Consider the following 19,791-nt stretch of genomic DNA (forward strand, 5'->3'; position numbering starts at 1 on the left):
CGATCTTCCCCTTAACCATCGTATTTACGTCGCCTGCCTTTCCAATCGCTTTCACAGTGGTTCGCTTATGAATAGCAGCAGCGATCTCCTGATCCATCTTTGCGACTTCATGAATATAACATACAAGCATCCGCTTGATGTGATCGATAATAGGCTGATACTCCTGTAGATTGGTCAGCAAAATATTATTAAGGAGTATCCAGTCGTGAGGGTTCAGATTCGGTAGGTCAGCCAGGGAAATCATATGGACCGAGCTATCAGAGCCTCGAGTCACTTTGAATTTAATGTTAATAAATTTCCCTGCCGAAGTGGGCTTCAAGACCTTGACCGTTGTGATTTTCTGAGTGCTCCAGGTCAGGTATTGTGGCTGAGCAAACTCGAGATAATCCTCGAGCAAATCCCGATCTACCTTCGGGTCTGGAGAAGGAATGCCCGCCGTCGACTCAAAACAATGAAAGATGAATGCCTTTTGGATAATTGGCATGTCAAACTGTAAGTCCTTTGAGTTCTCAAGGCCGAACGAAAAAACGGGTTAAAGCCAATGAGTGCTCGGTGCATCAATAACCTCGCTGAGAAGCGATTCCATAGTCCATTCAGGAAACCTGGACTTCTTCTTTCTTCTGTCCCTCATACTGCCCGAAGCTTCATTAACCTTCGGCTCAGTAGTGACGTTCGGTTTGGGAGGTGGATGAGGTTGACCTTTGTCCTGAGTAGCCTTATCCAAAGAAACGACGGGTCAAAAAGCAAGCTCGACGACCGAAGTCTCCTTCACCTTCTACAAGTGATCCTGAGTATGTTCCTTCTGATGGCCAGCCAGATCCTCAGACCACTGATGATGAAGCTACTGAAACCGATAGTACATCTAGAGGTAATTCGCCTCCTCCCTCACCCACTAACGATAGCAACCGAACCTCGCCTCCACGTTCTGTTCCAATTTCGGTTCATATTACTATCGCTCCTTCTCCTCCGCCTATCACATCTACAACTGCTTCATCCATCCCCATTCCAACCCCTCTGTTCACTACAGCTACAACTACCACCACTACTACTACACCCGAACCAATTGTTCATGTCCACGTATCTGATACGGGGGCAACTCCATTCGGTTCTGATCCTCCTGTTACCTCAACTCCTTTAACCCCACCTGCATCACCTAAACCTGTTCTTGGCGGTGAGGACATAGAATTTGATTCAACTTATTTCAGTCCTTATCGTGTACAAAGCGATGAAGATGATGACGCCCCGATTACCAAAAAGCATCTCAAGGCTATAACCGAAAAGCTTGATCAACTGCTTTCCTCATCTTGTACTGGTGCATATTCAGAGGTTGCTCTTAAAGCTTTGTTCTCCTCAGTTGTCAAAGATCATGAGGCCTCCATCTCCAATGCTGCCAAAGCCATTGAAGCCTCCACCTCTACATGCCATAAATCGTCTGTTGCTGTTGAAGCTTCTACTAAAGATTGCAAGGAAGTGACCGCAAAAGTCGAAAAACTAGTTTCAGAGGCACAAATTTTTCTTGATTCCCTCCAAGCAGCTGTACAAAAGGATGCTGAAACAGTGAACGCTTCTGTTGATCATCTTACGCGTTCACTGGCAGCCGAAAAGACACATCTCGAGGAAGCGCGAAAAGCCATTGAGGCTGCTAACCAAGAACTTCATACTTCAATCGGTGATCGGTTGACTCAACTTGAAGCCGAGCTTGCAATTGAGAATAAAATTATGGATGTACTTGACAAGCGAACCTCACAGCTTAAGCTTCAGAATCTCAAGCTTGAGAATGCCACCAAAGAGGTTGAAGATTTAAAATCTGAGCGAGAGGTGATTAAAAGCTCAGTTGGTGATGTGCACTCCATTCTCTTACATCTACTGGAAGCTCACGACTCCATTCTGACCATCTCCATCCGACGCCACCTGGCTGAAAAACTACGACCTGCATTGGATGTGTTGAGTCGAATCGAAGGTGTTCCGGTGACTGGTGTCCATCCGAAACAAGGGGGAGATAAGGTTACTCAGGACAAAGGTCAACCTCATCCACCTCCCAAACCGAACGTCACTACTGAGCCGAAGGTTAATGAAGCTTTGGGCAGTATGAGGGACAGAAGAAAGAAGAAGATTGGAGAAGATGATGATGATGATGATATGGAAGAAAATACTGAAAGGAATGCTTCTAAACTTGATCAGAAAATCAAGCCTACTGATCAAGAGATTCGGGAGAAGGTTCAGAAAGAGAAGGAACTTCTTGAGAAGGAATTGAAAGTGAAGGAACTGCTAGAGCAGAAGAAGTCCAGGTTTCCTGAATGGACTATGGAATCGCTTCTCAGGGAGGTTATTGATGCACCGAGCACTCATTGGCTTGAACCCGTCTCCATTATAGATTCACATTCAGCAATGATTTCGTCCTCTTGAAACTCAAGGAAGGGCAAAATCATTTTATGAATCTGTTTTCCTATCTCACAATCTAAATGTAACTGAGTGATATTAGTATATAGACGTTTAGCAATCAAACATAAAACATTTTGTTGTTTCAAAATTTTCAAATTGTCTCTTTGCAAATAAATAAGTTCATCCCTAGCCCTACTCAACTCTAACTCCTTCTGCTGAATCCATATTCTTCTCTCCTCACTCTTGGAAGACTCCCTGCTGAGTTCGTCAGTTAGGTTAGAATTTGCTAAGCGTGTTTGCATAAGACTACCACTTAAATTGGAAAACTTGGATTTTAAATCATTTAAGTCTTTTTCATAGTTTATTATTGGTACTTTATGAGATTCTAGGATAGTTTGTACCTTCTTGATCAACTGATCGCAGTCGCTGATCTTTTCACTCATGGGCTTGGCTGCGAAACATCTGTCTTCCATGACCTTCGCTTCCTCATGCTTACTTTCGGTTGTGACCATTAAGCATCTCCCAGCCGTTCAGCAACTCCTTCTCTCGCTACATATGCTCTTCCATGTGAGGGTCTGCGTACCTCTTCATCCTCAGAATCTGTAGACCAAACTTCCACTCCACCAAACTCATCATCAACAACGTTTTCCTGCACAATCAAAGCATTCATGGACACGTTAGCAGTTTCCTTCTTCTTTATCTCCTCCAGCTTTCTCATGTAGTAAGTCTCGTCATCTTCACCCTCTTTTTTCTCAGCCATCTTTCTCAGCATACAATCCTTGGCAAAGTGGTTCTTGCCATGACAGTAGTTGAAATCGTAGCCAGAGTCTCCCACAAGTTTACTCCTTCTTCTCATCGTTCTTTTGGGTGTTGTTCTTCGGTTCTTCCTTCACCTTTTCAGAACTATAGCTTCCCTGCCAGTTTCGGTTCTTATTGACTGGGAATTTTCTGCGAGCAAACTTCTTTGGGTTTGTGACCATCATTGCATATTCTTCGTTGGATAGATCACACTCAGACAAATCAGATTCCTCCTCCTCGTTTGCTACATTCTTGCTTTTAGAAACGAGGGCCAGTGAACCCACACCCGAAACTACTTTTGCTTCCTTCGTTACCACGCTTTCATGAGATTTTAGAATACCCATTAGTTTCGCCAGTGAATATGATTTAAATTGCTCATGAGCCTTCACAGTCGAAACTACCGCCATCCATTCGGGCCTTAATCCATTCATGAAGGTAACCTTTTGTTCAATCACCTTCCTTTCAATGCCATGTTTCATCATCTTGCTGAGCAGATGATTGAATCGCTCGAATGTCTGAACAAGCTTCTCTTCATGTTTCTGTACAAAAGCACCAAACTCAGATAGCAAAAGGGTTTGGATCGAGTGCTCTAGATCTTCATCTGTTGAGTACAATTCTTTCAACCTATCCCATATTTCTTTAGCTGTTGTGCATGAACTCACCAGACGAAATGTATCGGACTGTAATGCAAACCGGATCATCCTCATGGCTTTGACGTTACATAACACCTTGTCATTTTCGTCTTGAGGCATCTTATCTTGGTCCGCCAGGAGTTGGTTATACTCTTTTTGAGTTTTGACTGTTCCATTTGTTCCAGAGTGAACAAACGGACCCAATGTTATTGCTTCCCAGATCAAGTAGCCATTGTCTTCAGATCCAACTACATAATCTTCGAAGTGATGCGCCCACACTTCATAATCTTGAGTGTAGAGTATGGGAATCCTTGTAGTTGATCCTATGCTGTTGGAGATGTTGATTGGATTGCTTTGAGAGTCATCATGAGACATGATGAACGTATTCTGTTAGAATTAGACTTGTAACGTTGAACTTAGGGTTTTATCAAACACTAGAGATACCGTCGACAGGAAGAAGACAACGTCTTTATATTGATAAAAGCGGAAACCCTAAAGTATTCTTCAAACAGAAGAGATGCGTATGTATTACACAGTCTCCTGCTCTGATACCAATTGTTGGAATATTTGAGTTGTAGATCGATAGATTCCAAACAGAAAAACAATATTTAATCAAGTAAAGAACACAAGAATGGATCAATGGTGTCGAATGATTAATAACTCACACCTTAGAAGAGCTCGATGAAGAACTTCGACTGTAGAGGTGTGTTAGGGTTACAATCAAGCCTACTGATCAAGAGATTCGGGAGAAGGTTCAGAAAGAGAAGGAACTTCTTGAGAAGGAATTGAAAGCGAAGGAACTGCTAGAGCAGAAGAAGTCCAGGTTTCCTGAATGGACTATGGAATCGCTTCTCAGGGAGGTTATTGATGCACCGAGCACTCATTGGCTTGAACCCGTCTGCATTATAGATTCACATTCAGCAATGATTTCGTCCTCCTTAAACTCAAGGAAGGGCAAAATCATTTTATGAATCTGTTTTCCTATCTCACAATCTAAATGTAACTGAGTGATATTAGTATATAGACGTTTAGCAATCAAACAGAAAACATTTCGTTGTTTCAAAATTTTCAAATTGTCTCTTTGCAAATAAATAAGTTCATCCCTAGCCCTACTCAACTCTAACTCCTTCTGCTGAATCCATATTCTTCTCTCCTCACTCTTGGAAGACTCCCTGCTGAGTTCGTCAGTTAGGTTAGAATTTGCTAAGCGTGTTTGCATAAGACTACCACTTAAATTGGAAAACTTGGATTTTAAATCATTTAAGTCTTTTTCATAGTTTATTATTGGTACTTTATGAGATTCTAGGATAGTTTGTACCTTCTTGATCAACTGATCGCAGTCGCTGATCTTTTCACTCATGGGCTTGGCTGCGAAACATCTGTCTTCCATGACCTTCGCTTCCTCATGCTTACTTTCGGTTGTGACCATTAAGCATCTCCCAGCCGACTCAGCAACTCCTTCTCTCGCTACATATGCTCTTCCATGTGAGGGTCTGCGTACCTCTTCATCCTCAGAATCTGTAGACCAAACTTCCACTCCACCAAACTCATCATCAACAACGTTTTCCTGCACAATCAAAGCATTCATGGACACGTTAGCAGTTTCCTTCTTCTTTATCTCCTCCAGCTTTCTCATGTAGTAAGTCTCGTCATCTTCACCCTCTTTTTTCTCAGCCATCTTTCTCAGCATACAATCCTTGGCAAAGTGGTTCTTGCCATGACAGTAGTTGAAATCGTAGCCAGAGTCTCCCACAAGTTTACTCCTTCTTCTCATCGTTCTTTTGGGTGTTGTTCTTCGGTTCTTCCTTCACCTTTTCAGAACTATAGCTTCCCTGCCAGTTTCGGTTCTTATTGACTGGGAATTTTCTGCGAGCAAACTTCTTTGGGTTTGTGACCATCATTGCATATTCTTCGTTGGATAGATCACACTCAGACAAATCAGATTCCTCCTCCTCGTTTGCTACATTCTTGCTTTTAGAAACGAGGGCCAGTGAACCCACACCCGAAACTACTTTTGCTTCCTTCGTTACCACGCTTTCATGAGATTTTAGAATACCCATTAGTTTCGCCAGTGAATATGATTTAAATTGCTCATGAGCCTTCACAGTTGAAACTACCGCCATCCATTCGGGCCTTCATCCATTCATGAAGGTAACCTTTTGTTCAATCACCTTCCTTTCAATGCCATGTTTCATCATCTTGCTGAGCAGATGATTGAATCGCTCGAATGTCTGAACAAGCTTCTCTTCATGTTTCTGTACAAAAGCACCAAACTCAGAGAGCAAAAGGGTTTGGATCGAGTGCTCTAGATCTTCATCTGTTGAGTACAATTCTTTCAACCTATCCTATATTTCTTTAGCTGTTGTGCATGAACTCACCAGTCGAAATGTATCGGACTGTAATGCAAACCAGATCATCCTCATGGCTTTGACGTTACATAACACCTTGTCATTTTCGTCTTGAGGCATCTTATCTTGGTTCGCCAGGAGTTGGTTATACTCTTTTTGAGTTTTGACTGTTCCATTTGTTCCAGAGTGAACAAACGGACCCAATGTTATTGCTTCCCAGATCAAGTAGCCATTGTCTTCAGATCCAACTACATAATCTTCGAAGTGATGCGCCCACACTTCATAATCTTGAGTGTAGAGTATGGGAATCCTTGTAGTTGATCCTATGCTGTTGGAGATGTTGATTGGATTGCTTTGAGAGTCATCATGAGACATGATGAACGTATTCTGTTAGAATTAGACTTGTAACGTTGAACTTAGGGTTTTATCAAACACTAGAGATACCGTCGACAGGAAGAAGACAACGTCTTTATATTGATAAAAGCGGAAACCCTAAAGTATTCTTCAAACAGAAGAGATGCGTATGTATTACACAGTCTCCTGCTCTGATACCAATTGTTGGAATATTTGAGTTGTAGATCGATAGATTCCAAACAGAAAAACAATATTTAATCAAGTAAAGAACACAAGAATGGATCAATGGTGTCGAATGATTAATAACTCACACCTTAGAAGAGTTCGATGAAGAACTTCGACTGTAGAGGTGTGTTAGGGTTACAATGCCAGTAATTAAAAAGAACGATCTTTTTCAAAGCTATACATGCATGCTATATTTATATTCTAACCCTAATGTTTATCCACGGTTGGACAGGCCCAAACCGGGTTAACTAAATGGACTTATAGCCAAGCCCACAGACGCAACACCAGACCCAACATTGTTATGAAACAACTGCTCGAGATTGATCCAGGCTTAGGCAATGACATTCTATTTCGGAATGATCTATAGCAGCGGTGGGGAGATAGTATCATAAATCCATGATTTTAAAATGGAATCGAGACAAACCCTTCTTGTCTTTCGATTATAGCATGAGCTTTTCCCGAGGGATCTTCCAAGTTATCGATAATGCCATACCCAACCCAGTAAGTGTAGAAAAGCTCACGACACATAGCCACACAGTGAACATAAAGTGAACTGTTATTTCACCTTTTACTAAAGAAAAGCCCACACCATGCATGGTAGTTGAGACGATCAAGGTCGAGGATTAGAGGAGAAGGAGCTCATATGTTGGTTATGCCATGCGTTTTTCTAAGGCAATGGTTGGAAAAGCACTGCTTGATCCCATCATCATCGGTGGTAAAGGAGAAGTCAACGACAATATGTAGAGTTACATGTGAGGTTTTCGGAAAATATAGGAGAGAGAAAGAGGTTGATTAGAAAAGTAGTTCTAATACTTTCATAAACATCATTTTGCTATGAAAACATATCTCGCGTACATATAATCCGAATACACAATAATCCAATTACTTGTTCTTGTTATCATGGTAAAATACATCAAAAAAAAGACACATAATTTACTTTTATCAATTCATCTGATTAAATATTATTTTATTATTCATTATAAGAAACTAAGTGACTAAATCCTAAAATGTGTTTCAAGTACTTTGGTTTTTTTAAATAGGACGATCGAAAAATCGTTTTTTTCTGAGTCATAAAAAATAATTAAATAATTAATTATGTAAATCGATAATTTGTAAAATCACAACTGGTTTCAAGAAAATTTTCCAATTCTATTATGTTTGTATTACTTGTTATAATCGGTACAATTTTCCTCGATAAAATATTGAATATATAAATTTACATAATCTAACAATGCAGTGTCCTACAACCATCGTTCCTTTCTTTGGAGATCAATATTTTTGGGGAGATAGAATATATAATAGAGGACTGGGGCCCACTCCAATTCCAATATCTCAACTTACAGTTGAAGCACTTTCAGATGCGATAAATTTCATGCTACAACCCGAGGCAAGTAAACAACCATTCTTCTAATACAAATACAATCAGTTTCTTTTGAAGTTTAAAAGATTTTTTACGTAGAAAAGTACATCGTGTTTTTATTTTTATATCGATTTTGTCATGTTGCTTAACTTTTTTATGTTCTTATTATACTAATGTATAGTTTTGTGGCTATTGATTAGTTTAGAGGGTAAAACAATAAAATTGTTAATTACATTGTGTTTTTCATGCTTGTCTAAATATTAACACGAGTAAAAAATATTTTTTTAACTGTAAAAATAATAATGACTTGACCGGTACATAAAATAGAAAATAGATAAATGATTTAATCTTTTACAAATCAATGGTTTATTGTGACTTTCATAGGTGAAAGCTCGAGCAATGGATTTAGCGAAGCTAATAGAGAATGAAGATGGTGTTACTAATGCCGTGAATGCATTCCACCGCCACTTGCCGCCAGATATGCTGTTGTCGCCACCTCCATCTTAAAAGTAAGAACATGATGATTATCCAAACCCTTTACAATGGTTGTTTACTTGGATCAGGACTACACAGATCACATAATAAAACTATATGTTGTACAAGAATTTTGTGATTCTTACTGATATTTCAGTTGTATAAGTTTTATGCGAATCAACAACTAAGAAAATTCACAATTCAGATAACGCAAAATTATACATAGTTTAGTGCGGAAAATATCTACAATCAGATTTATACTAGATTGTTTTGGATCTGGTACACAAAGACAAACATGTTAATAGTAGTATGGAAATCTGGATTACTTGTATTGATTAAGATCACTTTTTGAATTGATATTTCCACTAGATGCATGTGTATTATGAAATTCAATCTAGGATAATCAGAAGAACACCTTCGAATCTAGGCACCGAAAAAAAGCCAAACTGTTAATGAAAATTATGAACGTTCAGAGAGAAAAAGAGGGCCAAAACAAAGTAGAAAAATTATGTATCTTAATGCATGTAGAAGGCAATATATTTGACAAATTAGGCCGTTACAATTGAATTAATTGTAGCTTATTTAATTGTAACGTCCAACCAACTCATCATTATTCCATAAAGGTAACCAAAGTATAAGTTTTAAATTCCAAAATCAAATATAAGAGTAAATAAAATAAAAGTCAACAGTGTAGAAAATCTCCATTCAGGCCGTGGCCTTCCCTTTGCTACCAGAAATACCAGAAACATTAAAACTTAAAACCGTAAGAACAAAAATTAGTGAATTCCCCAAAACACCATATGATATACAATTAACGGGTGTAACCCAGCATTTATGTTTCAATCATGCTGGCCCAGCCCCGAGGGTCTACCCCAACGGGCCCAGCCAACAAGCGCATAAGCATTCAAGAAAAAGTCACAAAGACAACAAACATAACATGACACTCAGTGTCCGATAGTATGGTGATAAGACTCACATGAATCAAAAGCTGAAATGAAAATCCACACAGTCATGTAGAATCAGCTACGCACACCACCTAAACCAAACAGATGTCAAACCTCAGTCTACTATTCCACTTCCACTCTGAACCCTTACGGTGCTGCGACTGCACATTCACTAGCCCAGTCACCTTGTTGCGCAAGGTCTTTGTCTTCCTTTCTAACACAACAACCGGTCTCTCCACATAGTTCAGACGCTAATCGATCTGAATATCACCTAATGGAACAATGGTAGTAGTGTTAGCTATACACTTCCTCAGCTGAGAAATGTGAAAGGTACTATGAATCTGGTAGAGCTCTTCATGTAAATCCAAACGATACGTCACCCTACCCACGCGATCAAGGATCTGTAAAGGTCCAATAAACCTAGGGCCTAACTTTCCCCTCTTCCAAAAATGAATAATGTCTTTCCAAGGCGGTATTCTTAACAACACCATGTCTCCAACCTAGAACTCTAACTTAGAACAACATCTTTCATCATAACTCTTATGTCATCTCTGCATCGTCTGAAGTCATTGCCTAACCTGCTGAATGAGCTTCGTAGTCTTGAGCACCAACTCCATGCTCCCCATGACTCTCTGACCAACCTCTCCCCTACAGATTGGGGTTCGAAAATTCCTCCAATAAAGAAGCTCGAATGGAGGCACACCGATGCTATAATGATAGTTGTTGTTGTAAAACAACTATGCCAAGGGAAGATAAAAATCCAAGCTTTTGCCAAAGTCAATAATATATTCCCTCAACATATCCTCGAGTGTCTGATGGTCCTCTCACTCCGCCCGTCGGTCTGAGGGTGATATGTCGTGCTGAAGTGAAGCCGAGTAAACCTCACGTCACTATTAGAAACTATAGAAATTGGCACACCATGACGAGAAATGATCTCTCAGACATAAATGGCAACTAACTTCTCTGCTAAATAACTCTCCTCAATGGCAAAGAAATGGGCACTCTTGTTCAATCTATCCATGATGACCCAAATAGTGTCAAAACCGCAGTCAGTCTTGGGTATCTTGGTAATAAAAACCGTGGTAATCTATTCCCACTTCCATAGCGTGATATCCAAAGGCTGCAACTTGGCTTGAGGCTTATGATGCTTAGCCTTGAACTTCCTACAAGCCAAACATCTCTCAACATACCAAGCTATATCCTGCTTCATGTGAAGATTCATCAAGCCAGGGCTATCGATATCAAAATCTAAAACCTGACTAACAACCCTCTCACTCTTCCGATTCTCTTCCTTGATTGCATTTACCTGTGCTCCTCTGATCATATCCAATATTGGGGTACCAATGGTCATCCTAAAAAACAAGTACCTAATAAGAGAACTAGTCACCCTACGACTCAAGGCATCGACCACCACGTTGGTCTTACCCAGATGGTTTAAAATCTCGTAATGATAATCCTTCACCACGTCGAGCCACCTATGTTGCCTTATATTTAGATTTGGCTGATCCATCAAGTATCTTAAGCTCTTGTGGTCTGTGTAGATGTTACACTGAACCCTATACAAATAGTGACGCTAAATCTTGAGGGCAAAGGCCACTGCCCCCAACTTCAAATCATGAGTCGAATAATTAGCCTCATGAGGCTTCAACTGTCTTGAAGCATACGTAATAAGTCGTTCCTATTGCATGAGTACAACTCCCAATCCTGTGATCGAAGAATCACAATAGACAACAAAATCCTTAACACCCTCATGAAGGGTCAATACCAATGTCTCACACAACTTCTTCCTCAAGGTCTCAAACGTTTCCTGCTACTCAGGCCCCCACTGAAAAGCAATAGTCTTCTTCGTCAAATGAGTCAGAGGTACCACTATATTCGAGAAATCATAGATGAACCTTTGATAATACCCAACCAAAACCAAGAAAGCTATGAATCTCATATGGAGACCTCGAAACCTCCCACCGCATCACTGCCTCAATCTTAACCAAATCAACTAAGATAACATTTTGGTTGGGGAGGTTCCCCTAGAACTGGACCTTTTGTAACCAAAACTAGCACTTGGAGAATTTGGCATAAAGCCACTCCCTTCTCAGAGTCTCTAGAACCTTTCGCAGGTGCACCTTATGTTGGTCCTTGGTCTTATAATATGTAACTCCGTGATTTTTACTCCATTTTTTTCTTTATTTAAAATACTTTTTAACATAATATGTTAGCGGAACACTTATGTAACGACCCAAAAATCATGTCTAAAATTTTTCATTTTAATACTATAGACCATAGTTGTCAAACCATTCATTCAAAACATATTTAATCCGAGTATCTTGTCTAAACATATCATATCAGAGTAAAATATCCCAGGCTAAAACATCACGGTGTATGCGATGAAATCATCCCGAGCTCTTCCCATCGCTACTGGAAGTACCTGAAACCAAAACTGAAAACCTTAAGCACGAAGCTTAGTGAGTTCCCCATACTACCACATACTAGACATATAATCACATACTGGGCCCCCGCCCGCTGCATCGGGACTTGCCCGGCATCGGACTCGCTTCGGCATCGGGCCCCGCCCGGCATCAGGCACCGCCTTGCATTGAGCCCCGCTCGGTATACAGATCTGTCTCTCATAGGCTCCGCCTGTCTCTGGGCCTCGCCCGCTATACACATACACACATGTAACATACTAGTACAGAAGGAAACATACCCTGATGTACTCATGTTCTAAGGCCTCGCCTATTTTGGGCCTCGCCCCTGTTCTGCTACTGATGAGTCATGGAACCCCGTCCACACTCGGATAGTGGTGAGATATGGGACCTCGCCCACACTCACCTCCCGACCAGGCACATACATGTATCACAAAGACAACAAGTATACTCTACTATGCAACATATAACATTCCTCGGGCTTACCCTGGCATTGGACCCTGGTCCGGAAACATACTACTGGCTCATTCAAGAATCACAAAGACCTCTAGCATACTAACATACCTCGGGCCTCGCCCAACATCGGATCGTAATCCAGAACATATATCATAAAAATGCCTAGGGCTAACCCCCGGGTCTTCCTACTATACACAAAGCATAATGGGCCGGCATTGTGGCCATAGACCCCCACACAGTAAGGAGACTCACCTTGCACTGCCGAAGTCCTGCTGATACCCCTCTGGCTGCTATCTGGAAATTCCTGAGCTGCTGATCCTTCGGCTCCCCAAGCTACCAATACCAAAATATTACTTAGTCCAAAACAATAATCCTTCTTAGGGTAAAATGACCGTTTTACCCTCCCCCCCAGACCAACTTGATCCCTTCCTAAGGCCCAAACCATGATCTACAAAGGCCCAATACTAGGTAGGCTTCCCAAGCCCACTAATGGCCCAATTTGCTAAATTGGTACCAAACCCTCAAATAGGCCTTACCCTAAGCCCAAATATCTTCTTGGCCCACATTATCTGACTTGTGATGACCCACTAAGGTCCAAAGAACCAAAATCCCTTGCATGGCCCAAACCGAGGCCCAAAACAAGCCAAACCCATATTTGATGAGTACGCTAGGCGTACTCCTATGTACGCTAAGCGTACTGGATGAAGGTGGTGTACGCTGCGCGTACCTGTATGTACGCCCAACGTACTCCTTTGTTAAGCTACTTTTCCATTAAGTGCTTAATACTCCATTCCAACAACTACAATTACAGATCCAAGTCCTCTTTGACATCTTATTCCATAAAGTTGGTTACTTGGTGGCTTGCAACCCACCAAATGAGCCCAAACTTGAAATGTGACAACAAACTACCATGAAAAGGGCTAGATCTCAAGCATGTCCACAAATGAGCCCTAAAGATTGAAACTTTACTGCTTATGGGACTCACATGATATTAAGGGTGGAAACCCTGGACCTAAAATCGTGCATGAGTCATAAAGATCCATTCTTGGGACCATAAGAGTCCACAAACTCATCCTAAGAGAGATCTAAGAGATTAATCATCAAGCTCAAGACTTTATACCTTGAAAAGGTCTGAAGTAAAGCAATAATCCCAGATCTGAACCTTCTCTTTTGCACCAACACCTTGCCTTGACCTTTGCTTCCTTGAAGCGTGGATCCAAAACACCAAAAATGCTCTCACAAAGCCTTCCAAGCTCCAAGAACACTCAAAGAAGATTAGGGTTTCGTGAAAACTGTCTAAGGGTGAGAAGGAGGCTGACCCTAGAGGGTATAATGTTCTTTATATAGTGGCACACCCTAAAAATTAGGGTTAAGGGACTCTGAGCGTACGCTGGGCGTACGCTTCTCTGCACCCGCGACCATATATCCTTATATGGTGGGCGTAACGCAACTTACGCTGGGCGTACCCAGCTAAACTTATGCATGCATTCCTTGCATGCATGGGCTTCCTTGTCACAAAATTCCATTAGGGGCTAAAATTGACAATAACTTCAAAATGCCATAACTCCTTTATTCTAAGTCCGTTTCCGATGAACTTGATATCCGTGAAAAGGTGGCGGGAAGCCCTACGCTCCTAGCCACACCCGAAGCATAAAACCTTCCGGATAAAACCCGAGACCCCATAAAAGACCGAATCACTTATAACCTGGGCCTCCGAAACCACAACTGAAGTACTTATCAAAACGGGGTGTTACAACTCTCCCCCACTTAAACTAGACTTCGTCCTCGAAGTCTCTCCTTACTAACACCCATCTCCCAACAACTAATCTGAGGAACGCAACCGATGATCCTACACGTGAAACAATATTTCCAAGACGACTGAAAGCCAAATCGGTCTTCCAGTCTGAAGAAAACGAACTTCAAGCTTCTGCAAACCACATCTGTTTTCCTAAATTACGAATCCCATACTGGTCTGTCTCCCTGACCGACTACTCCTGCACAACCACCCACCGGTCAGTTATACTTGACAGAAGGCTCAGATAATCCTTCGAGTAGAAGATTCATCCCTGCAACGGTTTGACTCAGACGAGAGCTGCGCAACAGGATCGAATCCATTACTATGAGTTTATTTGATCCCGCTGCAAGTGGCTTATCCCTTCCGATCAACAAGCTACTTCTCACACAAGAACCCTCATGATAGACACTTCTGCTCGAACACCATGCTGCCTCTTGCCTTCTTTCCAAAAGAACCGGGACATCCCAGGTCCGAACCTATCTGTCTACTATCCGGAATACAGGATTCCCTCCAGTTACTGAACCCAAGCTCAAACTCTCAGTCGCTCCCAGCGACTTCCGAAGAAACTTCGGCTATCTAAAACTGGTTTATCTACCTTGCCACTCTGGCTCCCTAAGTCCTGGGATCCTCGATCCCCTATCTTGACCCTAAGGTCTCTACCAGGTCCCACCTGCGCTGCTATAATCACAAGGGCCTCGCCCACGGGTCTCACCCAAACTATATCTCAGAGTGCCCCCCCACAGGTCCCACCTATCTAGGGCTATGCAGGACCAACTCCATCCTAAAACTCAATGAACTATCCTTCCTCGATCTCTATTATGCTATTTAGGAGATACGGGCCTTGCCCACACTCCGCTAACTAGGAGATACAGGCCCTCGCCCACACTCCTCTAACTAGCTGCTAACGAAATGCTACGGCTATCCCGCAGCCTTACAACTCTTACCGCTCTGCTTAACTGTTGGGGATTGCTACGACGATCCTGTAGTCTTACATTCCAGCTAACTCGCGTCCTGCCGAGAAAATCTCCCACCTGGTTCCTAACCAATTATCAACTACCGTGAACACACGAACTCAATGTTGGGAAGTTTCCCAAACCCCAAACTCACGTGCTCCTCTATCCAAACAGCCACTTGGGCTGCTTTCCTTCCCAACAAGTTGCGAACTCATCCCAATTTTACACTTACTTCTGCTCCTGACCTCTGGGATAGTTCTCCCCCACTTCGATTCAACTAGATCCCTACATCTCCCAACTTGGAAAGGATTCCCAGTCCTTCTCCCCATCTAAAGGGTCGATTTGTTGACAACCAACGCTTACCGCTGCTGCTGATCCAAAACTAACCAATACCAAATCTGAACCACTCATGAAGACTAATAGAACACCTCACGAGCCCCACTCACACTTGCTATAGTGACTGCATCCTGAGAACCTGCTTTTAAGGGAAACATCTTCGAACTACTACTCTAACATCCATGGTATGCATATGGCATATAACTTAATCATAAGCAGGAAACATAGTTCCAAAGCACATTAACTAACATCAATTCAGTACCATAACAAATAAATCACAATAAAAGCTGATAGGAAATAGAAAGATACGCACCTACCACATCCGGGGCTGCTCGCGTCTCCTCTGCAATCAACTGGAATGCCCTGCTCCCCACCGCAGACGCTCCTGCCCAGCCCTGATGGCCGTCGGTGATCCTCAAAGTCGCAGGGGCAGGTGCTACCACCTGTCCTGCTGAAAGTAAACTCGGAAACCGGGCCTTCTTGTGGCCCCGCTGACTGCAATGAAAACATATCATGTCTGATCCCTGGGTGGTGGTAGCTGTACAATCTCGGCTAAAATGTCATGTTCGGCCGCACTTGAAGCAGCCAGAATCACCACCACTACCGCTCCTGCACGCACCCTCGTGCGTCCTGCCACACTTCCCACATCGGCTGCATCCCTGATAGTCCCTCGATCTTGAGTCTGACCCCTTGGATCTCTTGCCTGAACCTGTGGCTACCAGAATCTCATCCGGCTTCCTCTTCCTGAGGTGATCTAGGTCGATCTCCCTCTCACTGGCTCGAGCAATCATATCCTCCAGCGTCTTGCAGCTGGACCTGCTCACAAACTCCCTGATGTCAGCCCTTAGCATCTCGTGATGTCGGGTCTTCTTCATCTCCTCATCCGCGACATACTACAGAACAAGAAGAGCCCTCTCCCTAAACTTGGCGGTAATCTCCGCCACAGTCTCAGTCATCTGCCGGAGGTCCTGAAACTCCCGCGCTAGCTGTTGCACCACAATTATCGGTGCAAACTCGGCCTTGAACTTGGCCGAGAAATCACTCCATGTCATCGCGTCCAACGCGACATCATCCCTAATGGCATGACCAACCTCCTCCCACCAATCCCGTGCTATGTCCTTCAGAAGACAGGAGGCAAGTCGGACCTTGTCCCCCTCGGGACACCGGCTCGTACGGAAAGCGTTGGCAACATCGGCCAACCACCTGCTGCTAGCGATGGGGTCCCGAGCCCCATGATAATATGGAGCTCAACAAGCTCTGAACTCTCGGAATGTCAGGGTACGCGCCCCCATCATGGCCATCATCTCCGTACGAAAAGCTCCCAGCTTCTCATCCAGAAGCTGTAAAATACCCTCCTTGACCGAACCAAAGATCACAGGAGTCTGGTCCAGAATATTGCGCGTAATCTCTGTTGAAATAAACTCTCTCATCTGCTCCCCGAGCTACTCGTCTCCTAATCCCGAGCCCGATCCCTCATCGACGCCTGAATCGCTAACTGGTCTACCCCGTAGCGTCACCATTCTGCAACATATCATAATACTCATCTCTACTGAGGGATCACACATGCCCTACAAGTTCCGTGGTTTTATCTCAGCCCTTTTTGATTCGAGTACAGATCCTCTGCTTTCAGTAGTATGGGCCCCTACTACCTTCCACATCAATCTGTACTTCCCTCAAATATTGCCTTGACTCCACCAAGTCCCTTGCACTACTACTATTTCTCCCAACACTAATCTCATCCTTGGCTTACCCTAAGGAAATCTATAACCCAACCCAGTCCTCAGCTGCTGAAGGACTCTTCATAATGCCAATTAACCACTTATGTGAATACCATCACATGTAACGAGGCTTGAATAATCCTTCGAGTAAAGGACTCATCCCTACAACGGTTGGACTCAAACAAGAGCTGCGTAATAGGGTCAAATCCAGTACTCTGAGATTATTCAACCCTGGTCACATGTGACTTAACCTATTCTCGTAGTAGTTAACTCCCATCACTCAAAGTCCCAACAAGCACAGAGCAAGCATCATTCAGACCAACGGAAAAAAAATCTTACCAGAAACATAATCAAACAATTTTGTCCACAGATCAGGAAATATGTACTAGCATGCGATTCTAAGATCATACACATATAACAAGCATATAAGGCATCCTCCTAGATCCTTAGCCCTAATCTAACATGCAGTTCTCATGAGCATATCATATCTAAACAAACATGTATGGGTAATTTGGGAGAACTTACTTGAGCTCGGCTGATTGCATGCACCACAGCCTTTTCTCTTTTCAAAATTATTTTGTCTTTTCAAAACTCTTTTCCTTTTCTCAAAGCTCGTTTTTATAAAAATGATTTTCTTTTGAAAACTTTCATACCAGGTCCTTAGTTTGAGTTCAGACACACCCGAGAGTATGCCTGAATCCCTCAAACCAAGGCTCTGATACCAACTTGTAACGACCCAAAAATCATGTCCAAAATTTTTCATTTTAATACTATAATAAAGACAATAGTTTTCAAACCATTCATTCAAAACATATTTAATCCGAGTATCATGTCTAAACATATCATATCAGAGTAAAACATCCCAGGCTAAAACATCATGGTGTGTGCGATGCAGTCATCCCGAGCTCTTCCCACCACTACTGGAAGTACCTGAAACCAAAATTGAAAACCGTAAGCACGAAGCTTAATGAATTTCCCATACTACCACATACCAAATATATAATCACATATTGGGCCCCCGCCCGCTGCATCGGGACTTGCCCGACATCGGAATCGCTTCGGCATCGGGCCCCGCCCGGCATCAGGCCCCGCCTGGCATTGAGCCCCGCTCGGTATACAGATCTGTCTCTCATAGGCCCCGCCTGTCTCTGGGCCTCGCCCGCTATACACATACAAACATGTAACATACTAGTACATAAAGAAACATACTCTACTGTACTCCTATTCTAAGGCCTCGCCTATCTTGGGTCTCGCCCCTGTTCTACTACTGATGAGTCGTGGAACCCCGTGCACACTCGGCTAGTGGTGAGATATGGGACCTCGCACAAACTCACCTCCCTACCAGGCACATACATGTATCACAAAGACAACAAGTATACTCTACTATGCAACATATAACATTCCTCGGGCTTACCCCGACATCGGACCTTGGTCCGGAAACATACTACTGGCTCATGCAAGAATCACAAAGACCTCTAGCATATTAACATACCCCGGGCCTCGCCCGACATCGGATCGTAATCCGGAACATATATCATAAAAATGCCTAGGGCTAACTGATAGTTTCATTTTATTTACTTCTTTTTATAGTTTATTTTAGCATATTTCATCCATAATTTAGTTAATTTCCATGCATATTTTCCTTTTCGTTATTTTATGACCATTTCGGGTACTTTCTAGTTTTGTGAGCTTAATTGCAGATTTTAATGAGATTAGCGGAGTGGGATCTTTAGGAAGCGATTGGACTTAGAGGATTTCAAGGATCTTGGGCTTTATAATAATGGAAGTTGATGCATGAAGCGGGCTTGATGATTATTTGAAGGCTTGGAGAAAATAAAGTTTGAATTTGCAAGAACCGGAAGAATATTCAAGCATGTGGAGATTAATGATCGGTTGATTACGTGAACTATAGATCATTAGGAATAGTCATATTGGGCTTAAACTGAAGAAAACATGAAGAATTATGGACTACAAGCGTAGTGGATTCGAACTGGCCAGTGGGATATGCTTTGGAACCCCAAAAACTCAAAGAAGCCCATATCAGGCACCACCCGCGCAACCCACCCACGCAACAACACGTGGGTCGCGCACAACACTGCAGGGGCAAATTCGGAATTTCATTTGGAAGGCTATTTGAGGAAGGTTGGTTCCCATCTTTTGGAAACTCTTGCACATCTGAAAATTCATCATTTCTTTGGAGATTTTGGAGCATTTTTAAGGCCAAGAACCCTCAAGAACTTCATCATTTTTGCTCTTGAATCTTGTAGAATGTTTGGTAAAATCTTTTCTAACTTTGTTTCTTTGGGTTTAGCCATGCTTGGCTAAACTAAACTTGGTTGACTTTTGTTGAATCCTTTGAACTTTTGTTGAATGTTGAAGAATCCATGAACTTGTTCTTAAATCTTTATGGGAATGTTTTGTGTTTTAACATCTTATCACTACTTGTATGTTTTTATTCATGAGTTTAAATGTGTTTGTGGTGATTAGTTGGCTAATTTTTTGATTAAGTAAAGGATCCTCAAATTAGCAAGCAACAAATGATTTTTGTGTTGTTTTTGCTTCACACAATCATAAAAACATTTTCTCCAACATGGTA

The 19,791-nt window shown here is 42.4% G+C and overlaps 1 protein-coding gene across 2 annotated transcripts in view; it reads left to right on the forward strand.

The window, feature by feature from the left end:
* The window catches only part of LOC145120319 (sterol 3-beta-glucosyltransferase UGT80B1-like), a 33,705-nt gene extending 24,779 nt beyond the window's left edge, over positions 1-8,926 (forward strand). Inside the window, exons 13-14 of one of the 2 annotated variants that reach the window (XM_079056148.1) lie at positions 7,977-8,126; positions 8,484-8,926. In XM_079056148.1, the coding sequence (XP_078912274.1) occupies positions 7,977-8,126; positions 8,484-8,606 (273 nt within the window). In that variant the 3' untranslated portion in view covers positions 8,607-8,926. The remainder of the gene's footprint in view (positions 1-7,976; positions 8,127-8,483) is intronic. The other variant, XM_079056149.1, reaches the window with a different exon arrangement.
* The last annotated feature ends 10,865 nt before the right edge of the window (positions 8,927-19,791 follow it).

Source organism: Lactuca virosa, chromosome 6 (genome assembly GCF_052849685.1).
Source record: "Lactuca virosa cultivar CGN04683 chromosome 6, Lactuca_virosa_CGN04683_v6, whole genome shotgun sequence".
Lineage (NCBI taxonomy): Eukaryota > Viridiplantae > Streptophyta > Magnoliopsida > Asterales > Asteraceae > Lactuca > Lactuca virosa.